The sequence below is a fragment of the Pseudophryne corroboree genome, chromosome 11 (genome assembly GCF_028390025.1).
Source record: "Pseudophryne corroboree isolate aPseCor3 chromosome 11, aPseCor3.hap2, whole genome shotgun sequence".
NCBI lineage: Eukaryota > Metazoa > Chordata > Amphibia > Anura > Myobatrachidae > Pseudophryne > Pseudophryne corroboree.
Window position 1 is genome coordinate 67,300,067 of NC_086454.1, and position 20,206 is coordinate 67,320,272.

Below are 20,206 nucleotides of genomic sequence, written 5' to 3' on the forward strand. Positions count from 1 at the left end.
AAAAGACTGAAGTCTAAAGGGTTTAAACGCCGGACCAAAGTATTTCCGTTTTGATACCGGAGGCGGCAATGGCTAGACTTTACCCCCCACCCCCCGTCTTGGCCTGAATATCAAATTTAGGACCAAACAACTTCTGGCCTTGTCGTGCTGAAACTAGCGACGATGAAAAGCAAGAAACGAGGTAACAGGCGTCAGCAGAAGCTTTACAGAGATACTCTGCAGCTTCTCATTAACGGTAAGTCTAACGTGATCGTCATTGTTTCCATACATAGAGCGTCTAGTGACCCAAATGTATCTTGGGTCTTTATAATGTTTGACACAGACGAATTCACCAATGGCGGATTCTCCCATTTAGATGTGGAAACGGGTAAATAGAGTTAAATCTTAGTCAGATATTCTAAATAAGAAACTCATTGAAGATCTGTTGTTTATTAAATTCGACGGATTAGATGTTAGAGTCTACTTAGTCTCTGTAAAAATTGAGACATTGACTCACTGGTCATTAGCAATGTATGGTTGTCAAAACCCTGCACTATCTGACTGCTGGTCTAATGTGCCCTTCTCACTCGTAGTTATCGCTGTGAGGTTTGACATAGAATTGTCAGACTGCATTAAATTATAAGACCAGTTAAATTAACACCCTGGTACCCAAAGGGAAGTTGGACCTTTGGAAAGGTTGAGACTCCTCCGTTAGAGCTGGCGGAGTAACTTCCGAGACTCCGATCTTACCGCTCCTGTCGAGCGGAGTCAATTTGAATTGCCAATGCTTAACATAGGATCTGGGACTGACCCGGCTTCCGGAGTGGAAACCTACAAACCAACTGAATCTGTGGTAGATTTATGTACCGACATTGTAGTAAACCTTATATTTAGTCTGTGTTGGAGCCTTACAGACACCACAATAGCCAAAGGACAGACACTTGCACGACTCAGTAAAATCTTTACTGAAGGTGCGTAATATATATATATATATATATATATATATATATACATATTTATGGCTAAATACAGTTTACATGGGCAGCCTATGTGAAACCTGAACCAAAATTCCCACTAACACCCCTGCGCCTCCGGTGGCGTAGAGAAGAAGGGCAGGAATGTTCTGGAATTATCACTGGAAGAAACAGGAAACATGATTAAAAATGGCCCCCATGCCATGCTTACACTGAGACTCACAGGACAAGTTACAATACCTGCTGCAGTTAATATATAATCACATGCAGGTTACAATACAATCACAGGCAGGTCACATTAATATAAGCTCTGCCTGCAGTTAATTTTGTATTAATATCTTCTATAGATATGTTAATATTAATATCTTCTATAGATATGGCAGCTATATATAGGCTCAACAGCCTATTATACCGTGATTTTCCCCTTGCAGCATCTGGCAGCTGCAGCCACGCAGTAATCAGCCAGGTCCCCCACTCCCCCCCCCCCTTCCCTGTACTCCCTGTAGCGCTGTGTCTCAGCGGGGAGCCAGGAAGCTCATTTCAGGGAGGCGAGGGACACATAGTCCAGAACAGCTGAGGTCGGCTGGCCGGAGCGCGGCGTCGCTAGGCAAGCTGCGCGGGTCTCTGTGAGCACCGCTGACGGAGCGAAGCTGCGGCGGGTCTCCCTCTGTGAGCACCGCTGACGGAGCGAAGCTGCGGCGGGTCTCCCTCTGTGAGCGGTGTACCGCTGCCGGAGCGCCTAAGCGGCTATCACGGTAGTGAGTGGTCGGCCTTACCCACGGACCCCACACAGCGGGGCAGCAGCCTGCGCTGACCGCCCCGTTTCCCCAGCATACCTTTTGTAGGGAGGTCTGCGACGTCTTTCCGGTCATGGCTGCGACGGGGCTTCTATCTGTAAGCTCCGTCCAGCTCCTCAGGTCATGGCTGCGACGGGGCTTCTATGTGTAAGCTCCGTCCAGCTGTTGCAGGAGACAGTAGGCTGCCTGTGGCTGTGAGGGTGCTCTTTGTGAGGACCGACACGCCATGCGCTGTCCTTGCAGCGGCACCATCCCGGACCCATGTTTTTCCAGAAACTGGGAAGGGATGTGCTAAGTGTAAAAATGAAAAAGTTATAAAATCTTCCACCAAGTGTGGGAAGTCCCCACAAGCCTTGTTATTGCTGTGAGCACGGAAAAAACACTGAGGTCGTACACTGAGGTACTCTGGGATATGGAGGGGTGGAGAGTTCTAAATTTAAATAAATAGTGCCTTTGTTTCTGCTAAGCCGTCCATATCCCAAGAGTACTCCAGTGACCCCTAGTGGATGAAAAAGAAAGCACCCAGCTCTGGCCAGGCACAGATTCTAACTGAGGTTTGGAGGAGGGTCATAGAGGGAGGAGCCAGTGCACACCAGGTAGTACTAAATCTTTCTTTAGAGTGCTCAGTCTCCTGCGGAGCCCGTCTATTCCCCATGGTCCTTACAGAGTCCCCAGCATCCACTAGGACGTTAGAGAAAATACATAGACTTAGGACTCAGCCCGTAATGTCCAATTTCATGGGTGTGCTTTCATAAAGATGGGATCTTACTTTGCTGGGAGGACATGGTGGAGATGGAGTCTTCTTCCTGGGAGGAGAGTTAATCTCATCATCACTGAGATGTTCGTCAGACAGTTCATCAACAGCTCGCTTGTAACTCTTCCGCCTGTAACAAAAAACAGGATTACACCGAATCCTTTACCCAAGCACAATACAAAACTACCACATCCAAACTTGCATTCTACAATATCTAAAGTTATTTATCAATTCATTTATAAAAGGCAAAAAGGAGGATTTTGGTACTTACCGATAAATCCCTTTTTCGGAAGCCATAGGGGACACTGGTACAACGTCAAGACCATGGGGTGATGGTGGTGGCTTACAAGGAGCTGGTGTTACAGGCTCCTCCTCTCTTTTTCCACCATCATCCCTCAGTTATGAATTAGCCGAGGAGGAGACGGGAACAAGAGAACAGAAACTTAAAAAAAAAATAAAAAAAAAAGAAGAAGGAGGAGGGAAGAGAGCATACAACAATTACACACAACAGAACAACAAGGCATGCAAGACAACAGCGACGGGCGTGTGGCCAGTGTCCCCTATGGCTTCCGAAAAAGGGATTTATCGGTAAGTACCAAAATCCTCTTTTCCTGTAAGCCACTAGCACAACTTCAATACCGTGTGGACGTCCCAAAGTTCTTCCCCCGGATGGGAAATCGCTGAGGAACATGCAAAACTAGACAGCCAAACCGGGAAGATGAAGCCACAAAATTATCAAACTCTTAGAATTTAGCAAATGTATTAATACTGGACCAAGTGGCTCCTCTACAGAGTTGAGACATGGTAGCCCCCACTACTGGCGGCCCATGAAGACCCAACTGAACTCATAGAATGGGCAGGAATGGATACTGGCGGTCGCCTAGACTGGTGGAGATAGGCCTGACGAATAGTCAACTTAAACGTAGCCCTAGTAAATTAGGATTCATGAAGGGTCCTTGTTAGAGTAGATCCGGACGCAGAGAAAGAGGCCAAGGATAGACCGCTATAAGAAAGCGCAGTTCTGAATACAAAGCCCTCCAAGATCACCGTGACTGACTCCCGTTTGATTCTCTTGAGAATTCAAGACAATAGAGGGAACGGCGGAACGCGTAAACTAGGTCGCACAGCCAAGGCACGGCCAGAGCGTCCACAGCTTCCGCTTGAGGATCCCGGGTTCTGGTGATGCGTCTTGGAAGTTGATGATTGAGACGTTATGCCATGAGATCCACGTCTGGACACCCCAGCGTTGTATCAGCTCGTTGAACACCTCTGGGTGAAGTGCCCATTCTCACAGATGTAGACCCTGAAGACTGAGGAAGTCTGCTACCCAATTGTCCACTCCTGGAATGAACAGCACCGAGAGAATTACTGCGTTGCGTTCTGCCAATTGGAGAATACGTGACACCTCGCGCCTGGCGACTGCGAGTTTCACCTTGTTTGTTTACATATGCTACAGCAGTCGCGTTGTCCGACTGACCTGTTTTACCGCCTTGGATCGAAGAATGTGGGTGGCTTGTACCAGAGCATTGTAGATCCCTCTTAGTACAAAAAAAATTATTGGCAACATCAATTCTTGTGGAGACCAGTGGCCCTGAAGATGGGAGTCCAACACAAGCACGCCCCATCCCCTGAGGTTGGCATTCGTCATGAGAAGCGCCCAGTCAAACACACCAAACCGCCTGCCCGCAGTGAGATTGTGCAGCTGGAGCAACCAAAGAAGCGAAAGTCGTGTCTTCAGAGTTAGATGGACTAACTGTTGAACATGTAGATGCGACCCCAACCATTGATGTAACAGGTCCAGCAGGAAAGGATGTAAATGAAAACGGACGAAGTAGAGTCTTGAAAGCCTCCTACCAGACTCAGGCTAGGAAACTGTGCCCTAGGACATAAACATACTTTGATAGAAGGATATAGAAAAAGGAAAGTGGTGAGATTTCAAACTAGCACAACCAGAACATGAGGAAAGCCATGCTAACCAAACACGTAAACAGGAACAGCAACAGGTGAACCAAACATTATAACTTAACCAAGTAACCGTGCAGGAAGAACGAAGCCCTGGGCGGGCGCCCAGTATCCCCTCTGGACTACGAGAAAAGGATTTACCGGTAGGTAATTAAAATCCTATTTTCTCTTACATCCTAGGGGATACTGGGAATCCATTTAGTACCATAGCTCCCAAACCGGGTGGGAGAGTGCGGAGGTTCCCACAGAACTTATTGGCCTCTGAGGACTTTCAGTTTGGTCATAGTATCGAACTTGTAAAAATAAGAATTTACTTACCGATAATTCTATTTCTCGTAGTCCGTAGTGGATGCTGGGGACTCCGTCAGGACCATGGGGAATAGCGGCTCCGCAGGAGACAGGGCACAAAAGTAAAAGCTTCAGGATCAGGTGGTGTGCACTGGCTCCTCCCCCTATGACCCTCCTCCAAGCCTCAGTTAGGATACTGTGCCCGGACGAGCGTACACAATAAGGATGGATTTTGAATCCCGGGTAAGACTCATACCAGCCACACCAATCACACCGTACAACCTGTGATCTGAACCCAGTTAACAGCATGATAACAGCGGAGCCTCTGAAAAGATGGCTCACAACAATAATAACCCGATTTTTGTAACAATAACTATGTACAAGTATTGCAGACAATCCGCACTTGGGATGGGCGCCCAGCATCCACTACGGACTACGAGAAATAGAATTATCGGTAAGTAAATTCTTATTTTCTCTGACGTCCTAAGTGGATGCTGGGGACTCCGTCAGGACCATGGGGATTATACCAAAGCTCCCAAACGGGCGGGAGAGTGCGGATGACTCTGCAGCACCGAATGAGAGAACTCCAGGTCCTCCTCAGCCAGGGTATCAAATTTGTAGAATTTTTCAAACGTGTTTGCCCCTGACCAAGTAGCAGCTCGGCAAAGTTGTAAAGCCGAGACCCCTCGGGCAGCCGCCCAAGATGAGCCCACCTTCCTTGTGGAATGGGCATTTACATATTTTGGCTGTGGCAGGCCTGCCACAGAATGTGCAAGCTGAATTGTACTACACATCCAACTAGCAATCGTCTGCTTAGAAGCAAGAGCACCCAGTTTGTTGGGTGCATACAGGATAACAGCAAGTCAGTTTTCCTGACTCCAGCCGTCCTGGAAACCTATATTTTCAGGGCCCTGACAACATCTAGCAACTTGGAGTCCTCCAAGTCCCTAGTAGCCGCAGGTACCACAATAAGCTGGTTCAGGTGAAACGCTGACACCACCTTAGGGAGAAACTGGGGACGAGTCCGCAGCTCTGCCCTGTCCGAATGGACAATCAGATATGGGCTTTTGTGAGACAAAGCCGCCAATTCTGACACTCGCCTGGCCGAGGCCAGGGCCAACAGCATGGTCACTTTCCATGTGAGATATTTCAAATCCACAGATTTGAGCGGTTTAAACCAATGTGATTTGAGGAATCCCAGAACTACGTTGAGATCCCACAGTGCCACTGGAGGCACAAAAGGGGGTTGTATATGCAGTACTCCCTTGACAAACTTCTGGACTTCAGGAACTGAAGCCAATTCTTTCTGGAAGAAAATCGACAGGGCCGAAATTTGAACCTTAATGGACCCCAATTTGAGGCCCATAGACACTCCTGTTTGTAGGAAATGCAGGAATCGACCGAGTTGAAATTCCTCCGTGGGGGCCTTCCTGGCCTCACACCATGCAACATATTTTCGCCAAATGCGGTGATAATGTTGTGCGGTCACCTCCTTCCTGGCTCTGACCAGGGTAGGGATGACCTCTTCCGGAATGCCTTTTTCCCTTAGGATCCGGCGTTCAACCGCCATGCCGTCAAACGCAGCCGCGGTAAGTCTTGGAACAGACATGATCCTTGCTGAAGCAAGTCCCTTCTTAGTATCTCTTGAAGTTCCGGGTACCAAGTCCTTCTTGGCCAATCCGGAGCCACGAGTATAGTTCTTACTCCTCTCCGTCTTATAATTCTCAGTACCTTGGGTATGAGAGGCAGAGGAGGGAACACATACACCGACTGGTACACCCACGGTGTTACCATAGCGTCCCAGCTATTGCCTGAGGGTCTAGTTGTCCACTCCCGGAATGAACACCGCTGACAGTGTTATCACATGATTTTTCGCCCAGCGAAGAATCCTTGCTGCCATTGCCCTCCTGCTTCTTGTGCCGCCCTGTCTGTTTACGTGGGCGACTGCCGTGATGTTGTCCGACTGGATCAGCACCGGTTGACTTTGAAGCAGAGGTCTTCCTAGGCTCAGAGCATTGTAAATTGCCCTTAGCTCCAGTATATTTATGTGGAGAGAAGTCTCCAGACTTGACCACACTCCTTGGAAATTTCTTCCCTGTGTGACTGCTCCCCAGCCTCTCAGGCTGGCATCCGTGGTCACCAGAACCCAGTCCTGAATGCCGAATGTGCTGCCCTCTAGTAGATGAGCACTCTGCAGCCACCACAGAAGAGACACCCTTGTCCTTGGAGACAGGATTATCCGCTGATGCATCTGAAGATGCGATCCGGACCATTCGTCCAGCAGATCCCACTGAAAAATTCTTGCGTGAAATCTGCCGAATGGAATCGCTTCGTAAGAAGCCACCATTTTTCCCAGGACTCTTGTGCATTGATGCACTGACACTTGGCCTAATTTTAGGAGGTTTCTGACTAGCTCGGATAACTCCCTGGCTTTCTCCTCCGGGAGAAACACCTTTTTCTGGACTGTGTCCAGAATCATCCCTAGGAACAGCAGACGTGTCGTCGGAAACAGCTGCGATTTTGGAATATTTAGAATCCACCCGTGCTGTCGTAGAACTAATTGAGATAGTGCTACTCCGACCTCCAACTGTTCTCTGGACCTTGCCCTTATCAGGAGATCGTCCAAGTAAGGGATAATTAAGACGCCTTTTCTTTGAAGAAGAATCATCATTTCGGCCATTACCTTGGTAAAGACCCGGGGTGCCGTGGACAATCCAAACGGCAGCGTCTGCAACTGATAGTGACAGTTCTGTACCACGAACCTGAGGTACCCTTGGTGAGAAGGGCAAATTGGGACATGGAGGTAAGCATCCTTGATGTCCAGGGACACCATATATTCCCCTTCTTCCTGGTTCGCTATCACTGCTCTGAGTGACTCCATCTTGATTTGAACCTTTGTATGTAAGTGTTCAAAGATTTCAGATTTAGAATAGGTCTCACCGAGCCGTCTGGCTTCAGTACCACAATATAGTGTGGAATAATACCCCTTTCCTTGTTGTAGGAGGGGTACTTTGATTATCACCTGCTGGGAATACAGCTTGTGAATTGTTTCCAATACTGCCTCCCTGTCGGAGGGAGACGTTGGTAAAGCAGACTTCAGGAACCTGCGAGGGGGAGACGTCTCGAATTTCCAATCTGTACCCCTGGGATACTACTTGTAGGATCCAGGGGTCCACTTGCGAGTGAGCCCACTGCGCGCTGAAACTCTTGAGACGACCCCCCACCGCACCTGAGTCCGCTTGTACGGCCCCAGCGTCATGCTGAGGACTTGGCAGAAGCGGTGGAGGGCTTCTGTTCCTGGGAAGGGGCTGCCTGCTGCAGTCTTCTTCCCTTTCTTCTATCCCTGGGCAGATATGACTGGCCTATTGCCCGCTTGCCCTTATGGGGACGAAAGGACTGAGGCTGAAAAGACGGTGTCTTTTTCTGCTGAGATGTGACTTGGGGTAAAAAAAGGTGGATTTTCCAGCTGTTGCCGTGGCCACCAGGTCCGATGGACCGACCCCAAATAACTCCTCCCCTTTATACGGCAATACTTCCATGTGCCGTTTGGAATCTGCATCACCTGACCACTGTCGTGTCCATAAACATCTTCTGGCAGATATGGACATCGCACTTACTCTTGATGCCAGAGTGCAAATATCCCTCTGTGCATCTCGCATATATAGAAATGCATCCTTTAAATGCTCTATAGTCAATAAAATACTGTCCCTGTCAAGGGTATCAATATTTTCAGTCAGGGAATCCGACCAAGCCACCCCAGCGCTGCACATCCAGGCTGAGGCGATCGCTGGTCGCAGTATAACACCAGTATGTGTGTATATACTTTTTAGGATATTTTCCAGCCTCCATTCAGCTGGCTCCTTGAGGGCGGCCGTATCTGGAGACGGTAACGCCACTTGTTTTGATAAGCGTGTGAGCGCCTTATCCACCCTAAGGGGTGTTTCCCAACGCGCCCTAACTTCTGGCGGGAAAGGGTATAACGCCAATAATTTTCTATCGGGAGAAACCCACGCATCATCACACACTTCATTTAATTTATCTGATTCAGGAAAAACTGCAGGTAGTTTTTTCACACCCCACATAATACCCTTTTTTGTGGTACTTGTAGTATCAGAAATATGTAACACCTCCTTCATTGCCCTTAACATGTAACGTGTGGCCCTAATGGAAAATACGTTTGTTTCTTCACCGTCGACACTGGAGTCAGTGTCCGTGTCTGTGTCGACCGACTGAGGTAAATAGGCGTTTTAAAGCCCCTGACGGTGTTTGAGACGCCTGGACAGGTACTAATTGGTTTGCCGGCCGTCTCATGTCGTCAACCGACCTTGCAGCGTGTTGACATTATCACGTAATTCCCTAAATAAGCCATCCATTCCGGTGTCGACTCCCTAGAGAGTGACATCACCATTACAGGCAATTGCTCCGCCTCCTCACCAACATCGTCCTCATACATGTCGACACACACGTACCGACACACAGCACACACACAGGGAATGCTCTGATAGAGGACAGGACCCCACTAGCCCTTTGGGGAGACAGAGGGAGAGTTTGCCAGCACACACCAAAACGCTATAATTATACAGGGACAACCTTATATAAGTGTTTTCCCTTATAGCATCTTAATATATAATATCGCCAAGTAAGTGTCCCCCCTCTCTGTTTTAACCCTGTTTCTGTAGTGCAGTGCAGGGGAGAGCCTGGGAGCCTTCCTAGCAGCGGAGCTGTGTAGGAAAATGGCGCTGTGTGCTGAGGAGAATAGGCCCCGCCCCCTTTTCGGCGGGCTTCTTCTCCCGTTTTTCTGACAACCTGGCAGGGGTTAAATACATCCATATAGCCCCAGAGGCTATATGTGATGTATTTTTAGCCAGCATAGGTACTTTCATTGCTGCCCAGGGCGCCCCCCCCCCCAGCGCCCTGCACCCTCAGTGACCGTTGGTGTGAAGTGTGCTGAGAGCAATGGCGCACAGCTGCAGTGCTGTGCGCTACCTCATGAAGACTGAGAAGTCTTCAGCCGCCGATTTCTGGACCTCTTCTCTCTTCAGCATCTGCAAGGGGGTCGGCGGCGCGGCTCCGGTGACCCATCCAGGCTGTACCTGTGATCGTCCCTCTGGAGCTAGTGTCCAGTAGCCTAAGAAGCCAATCCATCCTGCACGCAGGTGAGTTCACTTCTTCTCCCCTAAGCCCCTCGTTGCAGTGAGCCTGTTGCCAGCAGGACTCACTGAAAATAAAAAACCAAACAAAACTTTTACTCTAAGCAGCTCTTTAGGAGAGCCACCTAGATTGCACCCTTCTCGGCCGGGCACAAAAACCTAACTGAGGCTTGGAGGAGGGTCATAGGGGGAGGAGCCAGTGCACACCACCTGATCCTGAAGCATTTACTTTTGTGCCCTGTCTCCTGCGGAGCCGCTATTCCCCATGGTCCTGACGGAGTCCCCAGCATCCACTTAGGACGTCAGAGAAACTTAGCAAACGTGTTCGAACCTGGCCAAGTAGCTGCTCGGCAAAGCTGTAAAGCAGAGACACCTAAGGCAGCTGCCCAAGAAGAACCAACCGGCCTAGTAGAGTGGGCTTGAACAGATTTTGGAAGCGGCACGCCTGCTGTGGAATAAGCATGCTGGATAGTGAGCCTGATCCAGCGTGCAATTGACTGCTTTGAAGCAGGACACCCAATTTTACTGGGATCACAGAACGAACAGCGAGTCCGACTTCCTGTGACGAGCTGTTCTTTTTACATACACCTTCAAAGCCCCCACAACATTCAAAACAGCCGAAACCACAATACGTTGGTTGATATGAAACGCGGACACCACCTTAAGAAGAAATTGTTGACGAGTCCTGAGTTCAGCTCGGTCCTCATGAAAAATTAGGCAGGGGCTCTTGTAAGACAACGCCCCCAACTCCAACACACGTCTTGCTGAAGCCACTGCCAACAATGTGACGGTCTTCCACATAAGGTACTTTACGTCTACCTCCTAACGGTTCAAACCAGTCCGATTGGAGGAAATGCAGCACCAAGTTGAGATCCCAAGGTGCCGTGGGAGGCACAAAGGGAGGTTGGGTGTGCAGAACACCTTTCAAGAATGTCTGGACCTCAGGGAGAGAAGCCAATTGTTTCTGAAAGAAAATAGACAAGGCCAAAATCTGGACTTATGGAGCCTAGGCGTAGGCCCATATCCACACCTGCCTGCAGAAAAAGCAGGAGATGCCCCAGATGAAATTCCACCACATAATATAGTCTGCTCTCACACCAAGACACATATTTCCTCCAGATACGGTGGTAATGTTTAGACGTTACCCCCTTCCTGGCTTGGATCATAGTCGGGATTACCTTGTCAGGAATCCCTCTCCTGGCTAGAATCAGCCGTTCAACCTCCATGCCGTTAAATGTAGCCGCGGTAAGTCTTGATAGACAAATGGGCCCTGTTGCAGAAGATCCTCATGAAGAGGTAGAGACCACAGAATTTCGAAGAGCATCTCGAGAAGATCCACATACCAGGCCCTTCGTGGCCAGTCCAGAGCAATGAGGATTGTGTGAATCTTTTCCCTTTTTAGAATTCTTGGGATCAGAGGAAGTGGTAGACCCACGGAGTTATCAGAGCGTCTACCGCCACTGCTTGTGGGTCTCTCAACCTGGAACAATACCACTTGAGCTTCTTGTTGAGTTGAGATGCCATCGTGTTGATTTGTGGATATCCCCACTGATGTCTCAACCACCGGTACACCTCTGGGTGAAGGCCCCATTCCCCCGGGTGCTGGTCGTGTCTGCTAAGGAAGTCTGCTTTCCAGTTGTCTACTCCCAGGATGAAGACCGCCGACAACTCCACTGCAGGTTTTTCCGCCCAGGGGAGAATTCTAGACGCCTCCGACATTGCGGCTCTGCTTTTCGTTCCGCCCTGACAGTTTATATATGTCACTGTCGTCACATTGTCCGACTGGACCTGAATAGCCTGATTTTGAAGAAGAAATGCGTCCTGCTGAAGGGCGTTGTAGATAGCCCTGAATTCCAGGATGTTTATTGGATGGATGCCTTCCTGACTTAACCATCTTCCCTGAAACTGCACCCCCTGGGTGACTGTGCCCCAACCTCTGAGGCTTGCATCTGTAGTTAGAATCCAATTCTGAATCCTGACCATCGACAAGATGAGAAGTTTGTAACCACCACAGGAGGGAGATCCTTGCTTTTGGAGACAGATGAATCCTCTGGTGCACGTGAAGATGAGATCCGGACCGTTTGTCCAACATTTCCAGCCGGAAGGGCCTCACATGAAACCTTCCGTACTGAATTGCCTCGTAAGAGGCCACCATTTTCCCCAGAAGGCGTATGCAGAGATACACCGAGATCCGGGTTGGTTTCAGGACAGCCCGAACCATCGACTGGATTACCATTGCCTTTTCCAAGGGAAGGAACACTTTCTGAGACTGTGTCCAGTATCATTCCCAAGAAAGGAAGCCTCTGCGTTGGTTCTGTGTGAGATTTTGGCAAGTTCAGAATCCACCCGTGATCCAGGAGTAGTCTGGTTGAGAGACCAATGGTGTCCAACAACCGCTCCCTGGATGATGCCTTAATCAGAAGATCGTCCAGGTACGGAATTATGTTCACTCCTTGTTTGCGGAGAAGTAAAATCATCTCTGTCATCACTTTGGTTAACACCCTCGGTGCCGTGGAGAGACAAGATGGCAGGGCCTGGAACTGGTAGTGACAGTCCTGCAGTGCAAACCTTAGATAAGCCTGATGAAGCGGCCAGATCGGAATATGAAGGTACGCATCCTTGACATCCAGAGACACTAGGAATTCCCCCTCCTCCAGACCTGAGATCCCCGCTCTCAGAGACTCCATCTTGAATTTGAACACTCGCAAGTACAGGTTCAACGACTTAAGGTTCATAATCGGACTTACCGAACCATCTGGCTTCGGTACTACAAATAAACTGGAGTAGTAACCCTTGTTTTTTACATGAGGTGGAACTGGAACAATGACCTGTTCTGTAACAGTTTTTGAATAGCATTATTCTTGCCTCTTGTGAAACTGGTAAGCCTGATTTGGAGAATCTGTGAGGTGGGAGCTCCTGGAACGCCCGTCTGTAGCCCTGGGATATAAGGTCTATGACCCAGGGATCCTGGCACGATCTTGTCCATATGTGTCTGAAGAATTTTAGATAGGTTCCCACCCTCACGTCTTCCAGGCATCACGGTCCACCATCATGCGGAAGGTTTTGAGGAAGCAGAGCCTGAACTCTGTTCCTGTGAACTGGCAGTAGCTGGTTTTCATGGATTACCTCTAGCACCTCTGGCGGCGGCAGAGGAACCTCTGGCCTTCTTACAGGACTGTAGTTTGAATCCTGAATAGGCCTTCCTAGCTTGGGGAGATGCAGAAGGTAGGTATGTGAACTTACCCGCAGTAGCTTTGGAGATCCATTTGTCTAGTTCATCTCTTTGAAAAAGGATACGTGACCGAAGAACATGGTTTTCTACCAAACAACGCAGTATCTGGCGACTCCGGTATTGTAGTATCGGAAATGTTCAAAACTCGTCTTATAGCTAAAATAAGAGGTTCAACGCCATGAGAAGGTTCCGGTAGGACTTCGCCATCTGCATCAGAAACTTCACCCAACTCACGATCGTCCTCCTCAGCTTCTTCCTGAGAGAAGTTCTACTCTGGATTCACCAGACTGAAGAATTAAGGGTACTGGACGTTTTAGCCTTAGACACTGTCTGCAACTGTTTACTGGACGAGTCCAAGCGTTCTGTGAGACCCTCTACTGACCTGGCTAATCCCGACACCCAAGGTGGTTCTGTAGCACTAGAAGGTACATCACTTTGAGGAATCTCCATAACAGTTTCCAGAGTCTTCCGTAAAGCAGCCACCTCAGTATGCAATTGTGAGATGGTTCCTGTTAGCGCTACCTCCCATTGAGAAAATTAGCATCTTGGGACAGGTCATTAATGTAACCTCTGAAGCACATGCCTCACACAAGGAAAAATCTTCCATGTGTGCTTCTCTTTATTTTTATTTTTTGTTGCACTTCACACAGAAACAATTTTTGTGACACCTTATTCACTGGTCTCTTGCCTGCCATTGCGACGGACAGAGACACATACAATTCACAGCAGCACTATCAATAATACAGATAGAGAGAGGAATATCAGAAGGATAGATGGAGGTATATTTTTACTACTCCTCTATTCTAAACTCCCTCAACTACCAGCCTGTATTCTATGTGCAGGCTTTCAGTTTTCTGGCAGTCTGAAATCACTGTGCGCCTGTTTCTGCCAACAGTGCTGATTCCTGAAGAAAGAAGAAACAATGTTGCTAAACATGAGCTGCCTAGCTTTGGAAGGCGCCTTTCTGGTGATTGACAGGATGCAAATCCGCCAACTCTGCCCCCAAGCTGTACTGGCAGCCAGCTCAACCATAAGCATCATATTGAGTGGGTGCCTGGGACCTAGAGTATTCTTTGTAAAGTGCAGGCATTCTTTGTATCAGCGGGGATGCACTGCTTGTGGACACTATACACTGCTATTGCATTTCACATTTTTCCTTGAACGCTGAGCTGCTGCACTGAGCTAGTTATGCCCGTAGCAGACTGCCTGCGTGGACAGCAGCATACTTCGTTATGCCACAGTTTCCTTCTACCACCCTCCACCGCTGCCACTAGAATAGCGGGTACTTGCTGGGTGGTGGAAGGGGGGCGCTGCACCCTATGACCACCCCCCTCCATGTACTGGCACCCATCTCATTTTGAGTGGGTGCCTGAAAACTTTGTTGAGCTGCTATGTGTCTGAGGGGCAGATTTATTAAGCCTGGTGAAGTGATAAAGTGGAAGGTGATAAAGTGCCAGCCAGTCATATCCTAACTAACATGTTACAGACTGGGTTTGAAAAATGACCGGAGCTGACTGGCTGGTATTTTATCACCGTCCACTTTATCACTTCACCAGGCTTAATACATCTGCCCTGAGCTCTGTGTGAAGCCCAGTAGCACCCCGCCTCCGCTGTTAGCCGCCCTTCAGTGTCAGTCCCCACTGCATGCACCAGCGCTGTAGTGGAGGATTTCACATCACCACTGCTATCTGCTCGTGTAGTCCCATAAGCACCAGTGTGCCGGGACCTGCTGTATAGGATGTGGAGCAGCACACTATTAATACTGCCAAGTGGCCAGGCGGGCTAGCCACTATACTGGCGCCGCTGTGTTATGATTGCGCTGCCGCTGAGACTTAAGAGCGCGGCAGCGCAGTTAGTCATGCAACCGATGCGCTATGTCCAGGACACTGAAACCACGCTCCCATGCGAGCGCTCGTTGCATGCAGCAGCGCGGCTATAAGAGGTTTGGCTATGATGAGCATCCCGGATAGTATAAGTAGAGGGCGGTTCAGCAGCAGCACAGGGATGGTGGGGGCCGGCAGGCACTCCCAGACCACACTGCTAACTTAAACTAAGCGGACCCAATGCCTCCTGCCCCTGCTAGTAGGGAGTACAGTCCATAGTATAGGAAGCTTATGGAAAAGCACCTGTTGTGCCCTGCGTGTTGAACGTGGACGCATTACAGGGGTGACAACACTCACCCATTCAGCGCCTCAGGAGTATGTGGCTGCTTTTCTGGAAGAACAGCGCTTCCCGCTTAACCACTGATCTCCAGTGTAGCATCACTCACCCATTCAGGACTTTCAGGATGTGGCTGTCTTGGGAGGAACAGTGCTTCTCATGATAAGCGCTGTTTTCCTTGTCTACACTGGTGGTGCGTAACCCGGACCCCACTTCTCATAAGTGGCAAAGGGTTTCTGAGGCTGAGAGAACCAAGTCCCATGATTTAAAGTAAATGAAAATGGATATAGACTGAGCTGGAGCTCAGTCAGCAGTGACCAGCTCCCACGGCACAAATTCAAAACTGAGGGATGATGGGGATAGAGGGGGAGGAGCCTGCTTCCCTTCTTAGATTATTTAAAGTGCAAGCTCCCTGTAAACCATCATCACCCCACGGTCTTGAAATTGTGCCAGTGTCCCCTAGTGGATGACAGAAAAAGTAATAGCAGTATAAACTCATGTGAAAGCAAAAGCTACAAATAAAAAAACCTAAGTCACTAAAGGGTAAAAAACGTCAGATAGGCTTAGGAGGGTGGGGTTTGGGAAGCAGCAAATGGAATAACTGAGAACACATCAGAAAGATTGCCTTAAGAATCAGGACTTCAATAGCCATACGGGATCCGGTCAAGTGACCGGAGCACAGGATCCTGGCGGTCACCATGCAGACGCCGGGTTCCCGAGCGATCAAAAGCCATACAGTTAGCATGCTAATTAAAAAGGACAATTCCCACTCGTGGGAGTCCACGATGCCCATAAAGTGGCAATAGAACCTGTGGCGAGCACAGCTTTTCCCCGCCGGCATTCTACAGCTAGGATCCCGGGGTTGGTATCCTGACCGTTGGGATCCCCACGCCAGTCACCCAGCCCCCAACACTAGCCATACCATTAATACTAGTTGTGCCAGGTAAAAGACATTAAACGGCCCCAGATTTAACAGGTCCTATTTTACCAGGAAAATTACCACGATTGATCTGCTGACATTTTGAGACTGTCCATGTACACGTACTGTCCTGCCCAGTCTGGTGCTGCCAAAAGAACCTGGACTTTCTTTTCTTAGGAATGCATGTTAACATTGTCACTGGAAGGTACAGAAGACATCTGTACCTTCATAGAACATACATATAAGTCCCTTGTCTTTGAGCAGAATCACTCCACTTTGTGCTTCAAACCAAGATGCCATCACACTGACATATGACTGACATCTTTCCTCCAAATCCAGAAGTATTTCAGCAGATTGTGAAAATTTTACAAGAAGCAGAGGACCCATGCTGAGCAAAACTGGAACATCTACTTCTGCCCAAGGATGTGGTTCATTAGGTCAACATGAGTTTTTTCACCTTTTTTGGTGTTGTTTTCTTCGCAAAGTGAGGGTGAACCCCAATTAGTGCACCATGTCACCTTGCATGTCAAGCGAGCTTCGTGCAAGGTTCCTCGCTCCGCTACCGCTCCACTCGTGGATCGTTAAGTATGAAAAAAATAAATTATAATAAGAATTTACTTACCGATAATTCTATTTCTCATAGTCCGTAGTGGATGCTGGGAACTCCGTAAGGACCATGGGGAATAGCGGCTCCGCAGGAGACTGGGCACAAAAGTAAAAGCTTTATGACTAGCTGGTGTGCACTGGCTCCTCCCCCTATGACCCTCCTCCAAGCCTCAGGATACTGTGCCCGGACGAGCGTACATAATAAGGAAGGATCTTGAATCCCGGGTAAGACTCATACCAGCCACACCAATCACACCGTACAACCTGTGATCTGAACCAAGTTAACAGTATGATAAACGTAGGAGCCTCTGAAAAGGTGGCTCACAACAATAAACAACCCGATTTTTGTAACAATAACTATATACAAGTATTGCAGACAATCCGCACTTGGGATGGGCGCCCAGCATCCACTACGGACTATAAGAAATAGAATTATCGGTAAGTAAATTCTTATTTTCTCTGACGTCCTAGTGGATGCTGGGAACTCCGTAAGGACCATGGGGATTATACCAAAGCTCCCAAACGGGCGGGAGAGTGCGGATGACTCTGCAGCACCAAATGAGAGAACTCCAGGTCCTCCTCAGCCAGGGTATCGAATTTGTAAAATTTAGCAAACGTGTTTGCCCCTGACCAAGTAGCTGCTCGGCAAAGTTGTAAAGCCGAGACCCCTCGGGCAGCCGCCCAAGATGAGCCCACCTTCCTTGTGGAATGGGCTTTTACAGATTTTGGCTGTGGCAGGCCTGCCACAGAATGTGCAAGCTGAATCGTACTACAAATCCAACGAGCAATCGTCTGCTTAGAAGCAGGAGCACCCAGCTTGTTGGGTGCATACAGGATAAACAGCGAGTCAGATTTTCTGACTCCAGCCGTACTGGAAACATATTTTCAGGGCCCTGACTACGTCCAGCAACTTGGAGTCCTCCAAGTCCCTAGTAGCCGCAGGCACCACAATAGGCTGGTTCATGTGAAACGCTGAAACCACCTTAGGGAGAAATTGAGGGCGAGTCCTCAGTTCTGCCCTGTCTGAATGAAAAATTAGGTAAGGGCTTTTATATGATAAAGCCGCCAATTCTGAGACACGCCTGGCTGAAGCCAGGGCTAACAGCATGACCACTTTCCATGTGAGATATTTTAATACCACAGTGGTGAGTGGTTCAAACCAATGTGACTTTAGGAGACTCAACACTACATTGAGATCCCAAGGTGCCACTGGAGGCACAAAAGGAGGCTGTATATGCAGTACCCCTTTGACAAACGTCTGAACTTCAGGCACTGAAGCCAGTTCTTTTTGGAAGAATATTGACAGGGCCGAAATTTGAACCTTAATGGACCCTAATTTTAGGCCCATAGATAGTCCTGTTTGCAGGAAATGCAGGAAACGACCCAGTTGAAATTCCTCTCTAGGGGCCTTCCTGGCCTCACACCACGCAACATATTTTCGCCAAATGCAGTGATAATGTTTCGCGGTTACATCCTTCCTGGCCTTGATCAGGGTAGGGATGACTTCATCTGGAATGCCTTTTTCCTTCAGGATCCGGCGTTCAACCTCCATGCCGTCAAACGCAGCCGCGGTAAGTCTTGGAACAGACAAGGTCCCTGCTGGAGCAGGTCCTTTCTTAGAGGTAGAGGCCACGGGTCCTCCGTGAGCATCTCTTGAAGTTCCGGGTACCAAGTCCTCCTTGGCCAATCCGGAGCAACGAGTATAGTTCTTACTCCTCTCCTTCTTATGATTCTCAATACTTTGGGTATGAGAGGCAGAGGAGGGAACACATACACTGACTGGTACACCCACGGTGTTACCAGAGCATCCACCGCTATCGCCTGAGGGTCCCTTGACCTGGCGCAATATCTGTCTAGTTTCTTGTTGAGACGAGACGCCATCATGTCCACCTTTGGTTTTTCCCAACGGTTTACAATCACGTGGAAGACTTCTGGGTGAAGTCCCCACTCCCCCGGGTGGAGGTCGTGTCTGCTGAGGAAGTCTGCTTCCCAGTTGTCCACTCCCGGAATGAACACCGCTGACAGTGCTGTCACATAATTTTCCGCCCAGCGAAGAATTCTTGCAGCTTCTGCCATTGCCCTCCTGCTTCTTGTGCCGCCCTGTCTGTTTACGTGGGCGACTGCCGTGATGTTGTCCGATTGGATCAATACCGACTGACCCTGAAGCAGAGGCCTTGCTTGACTTAGGGCATTGTAAATTGCCCTTAGTTCCAGGATATTTATGTGAAGAGACGTTTCCATGCTTGACCACAAGCCCTGGAAATTTCTTCCCTTTGTGACTGCTCCCCAGCCTCTCAGGCTGGCATCCGTGGTCACCAGAATCCAGTCCTGAATGCCGAATCTGCGGCCCTCTAGAAGATGAGCACTCTGCAACCACCACAGGAGAGACACCCTTGTCCTTGGAGATAGGGTTATCCGCTGATGCATCTGAAGATGCGATCCGGACCATTTGTCCAGCAGAACCCACTGAAAAGTTCTTGCATGGAATCTTCCGAATGGAATCGCTTCGTAAGAAGCCACCATCTTTCCCAGGACCCTTGTGCATTGATGCACTGATGAGAAGGGTAGATTGGGACATGGAGATAAGCATCTTTGATGTCCAGAGACACCATATAGTCCCCTTCTTCCAGGTTCGCTATCACTGCTCTGAGTGACTCCATCTTGAATTTGAACCTTTTTATGTAAGTGTTCAATGATTTCAGATTTAAAATCGGTCTCACCGAGCCGTCCGGCTTCGGTACCACAAACAGCGTGGAGTAATACCCCTTTCCCTGTTGTAGGAGGGGTACCTTGATTATCACCTGCTGGGAATACAGCTTGTGAATAGCTTCCAATACTGCCTCCCTGTCGGAGGGAGACGTTGGTAGAGCAGACTTCAGGAACCGGCGAGGGGGAGACGTCTCGAATTCCAATTTGTACCCCTGTGATACTACCTGCAGGATCCAGGGGTCCACTTGCGAGTGAGCCCACTGCGCGTTGAAATTTTTGAGACGGGCCCCCACCGTGCCTGAGTCCGCTTGTAAAGCCCCAGCGTCATGCTGAAGACTTGGCAGAAGCGGGGGAGGGCTTCTGATCCTGGAAAGAGGCTGCCTGCTGCAGTCTTTTTCCCCTTCCTCTGCCCCGGGGCAGAAATGAGTGGCCTTTTGCCCGCTTGCCCTTATGGGGACGAAAGGACTGAGTTTGAAAAGACGGGTGTCTTTTTCTGCTGAGAGGTGACCTGGGGTAAAAAGGTGGATTTCCCAGCAGTCGCCGTGGCCACCAGGTCCGATAGACCGACCCCAAATAACTCCTCCCCTTTATACGGCAAAACTTCCATATGCCGTTTGGAATCCGCATCACCTGACCACTGTCGTGTCCATAAACTTCTTCTGGCAGAAATGGACAG

At 49.1% G+C, this 20,206-nt stretch overlaps 1 protein-coding gene across 1 annotated transcript in view; it reads right to left on the reverse strand.

Annotated features, from left to right (window-relative positions):
- Positions 1–20,206, reverse strand: part of INCENP (inner centromere protein) — a 177,055-nt gene that overhangs the window by 71,225 nt on the left and 85,624 nt on the right. The window contains exon 9 of the mRNA XM_063944393.1: positions 2,520–2,634. Within this exon, the coding sequence (XP_063800463.1) occupies positions 2,520–2,634 (115 nt within the window). The remainder of the gene's footprint in view (positions 1–2,519; positions 2,635–20,206) is intronic.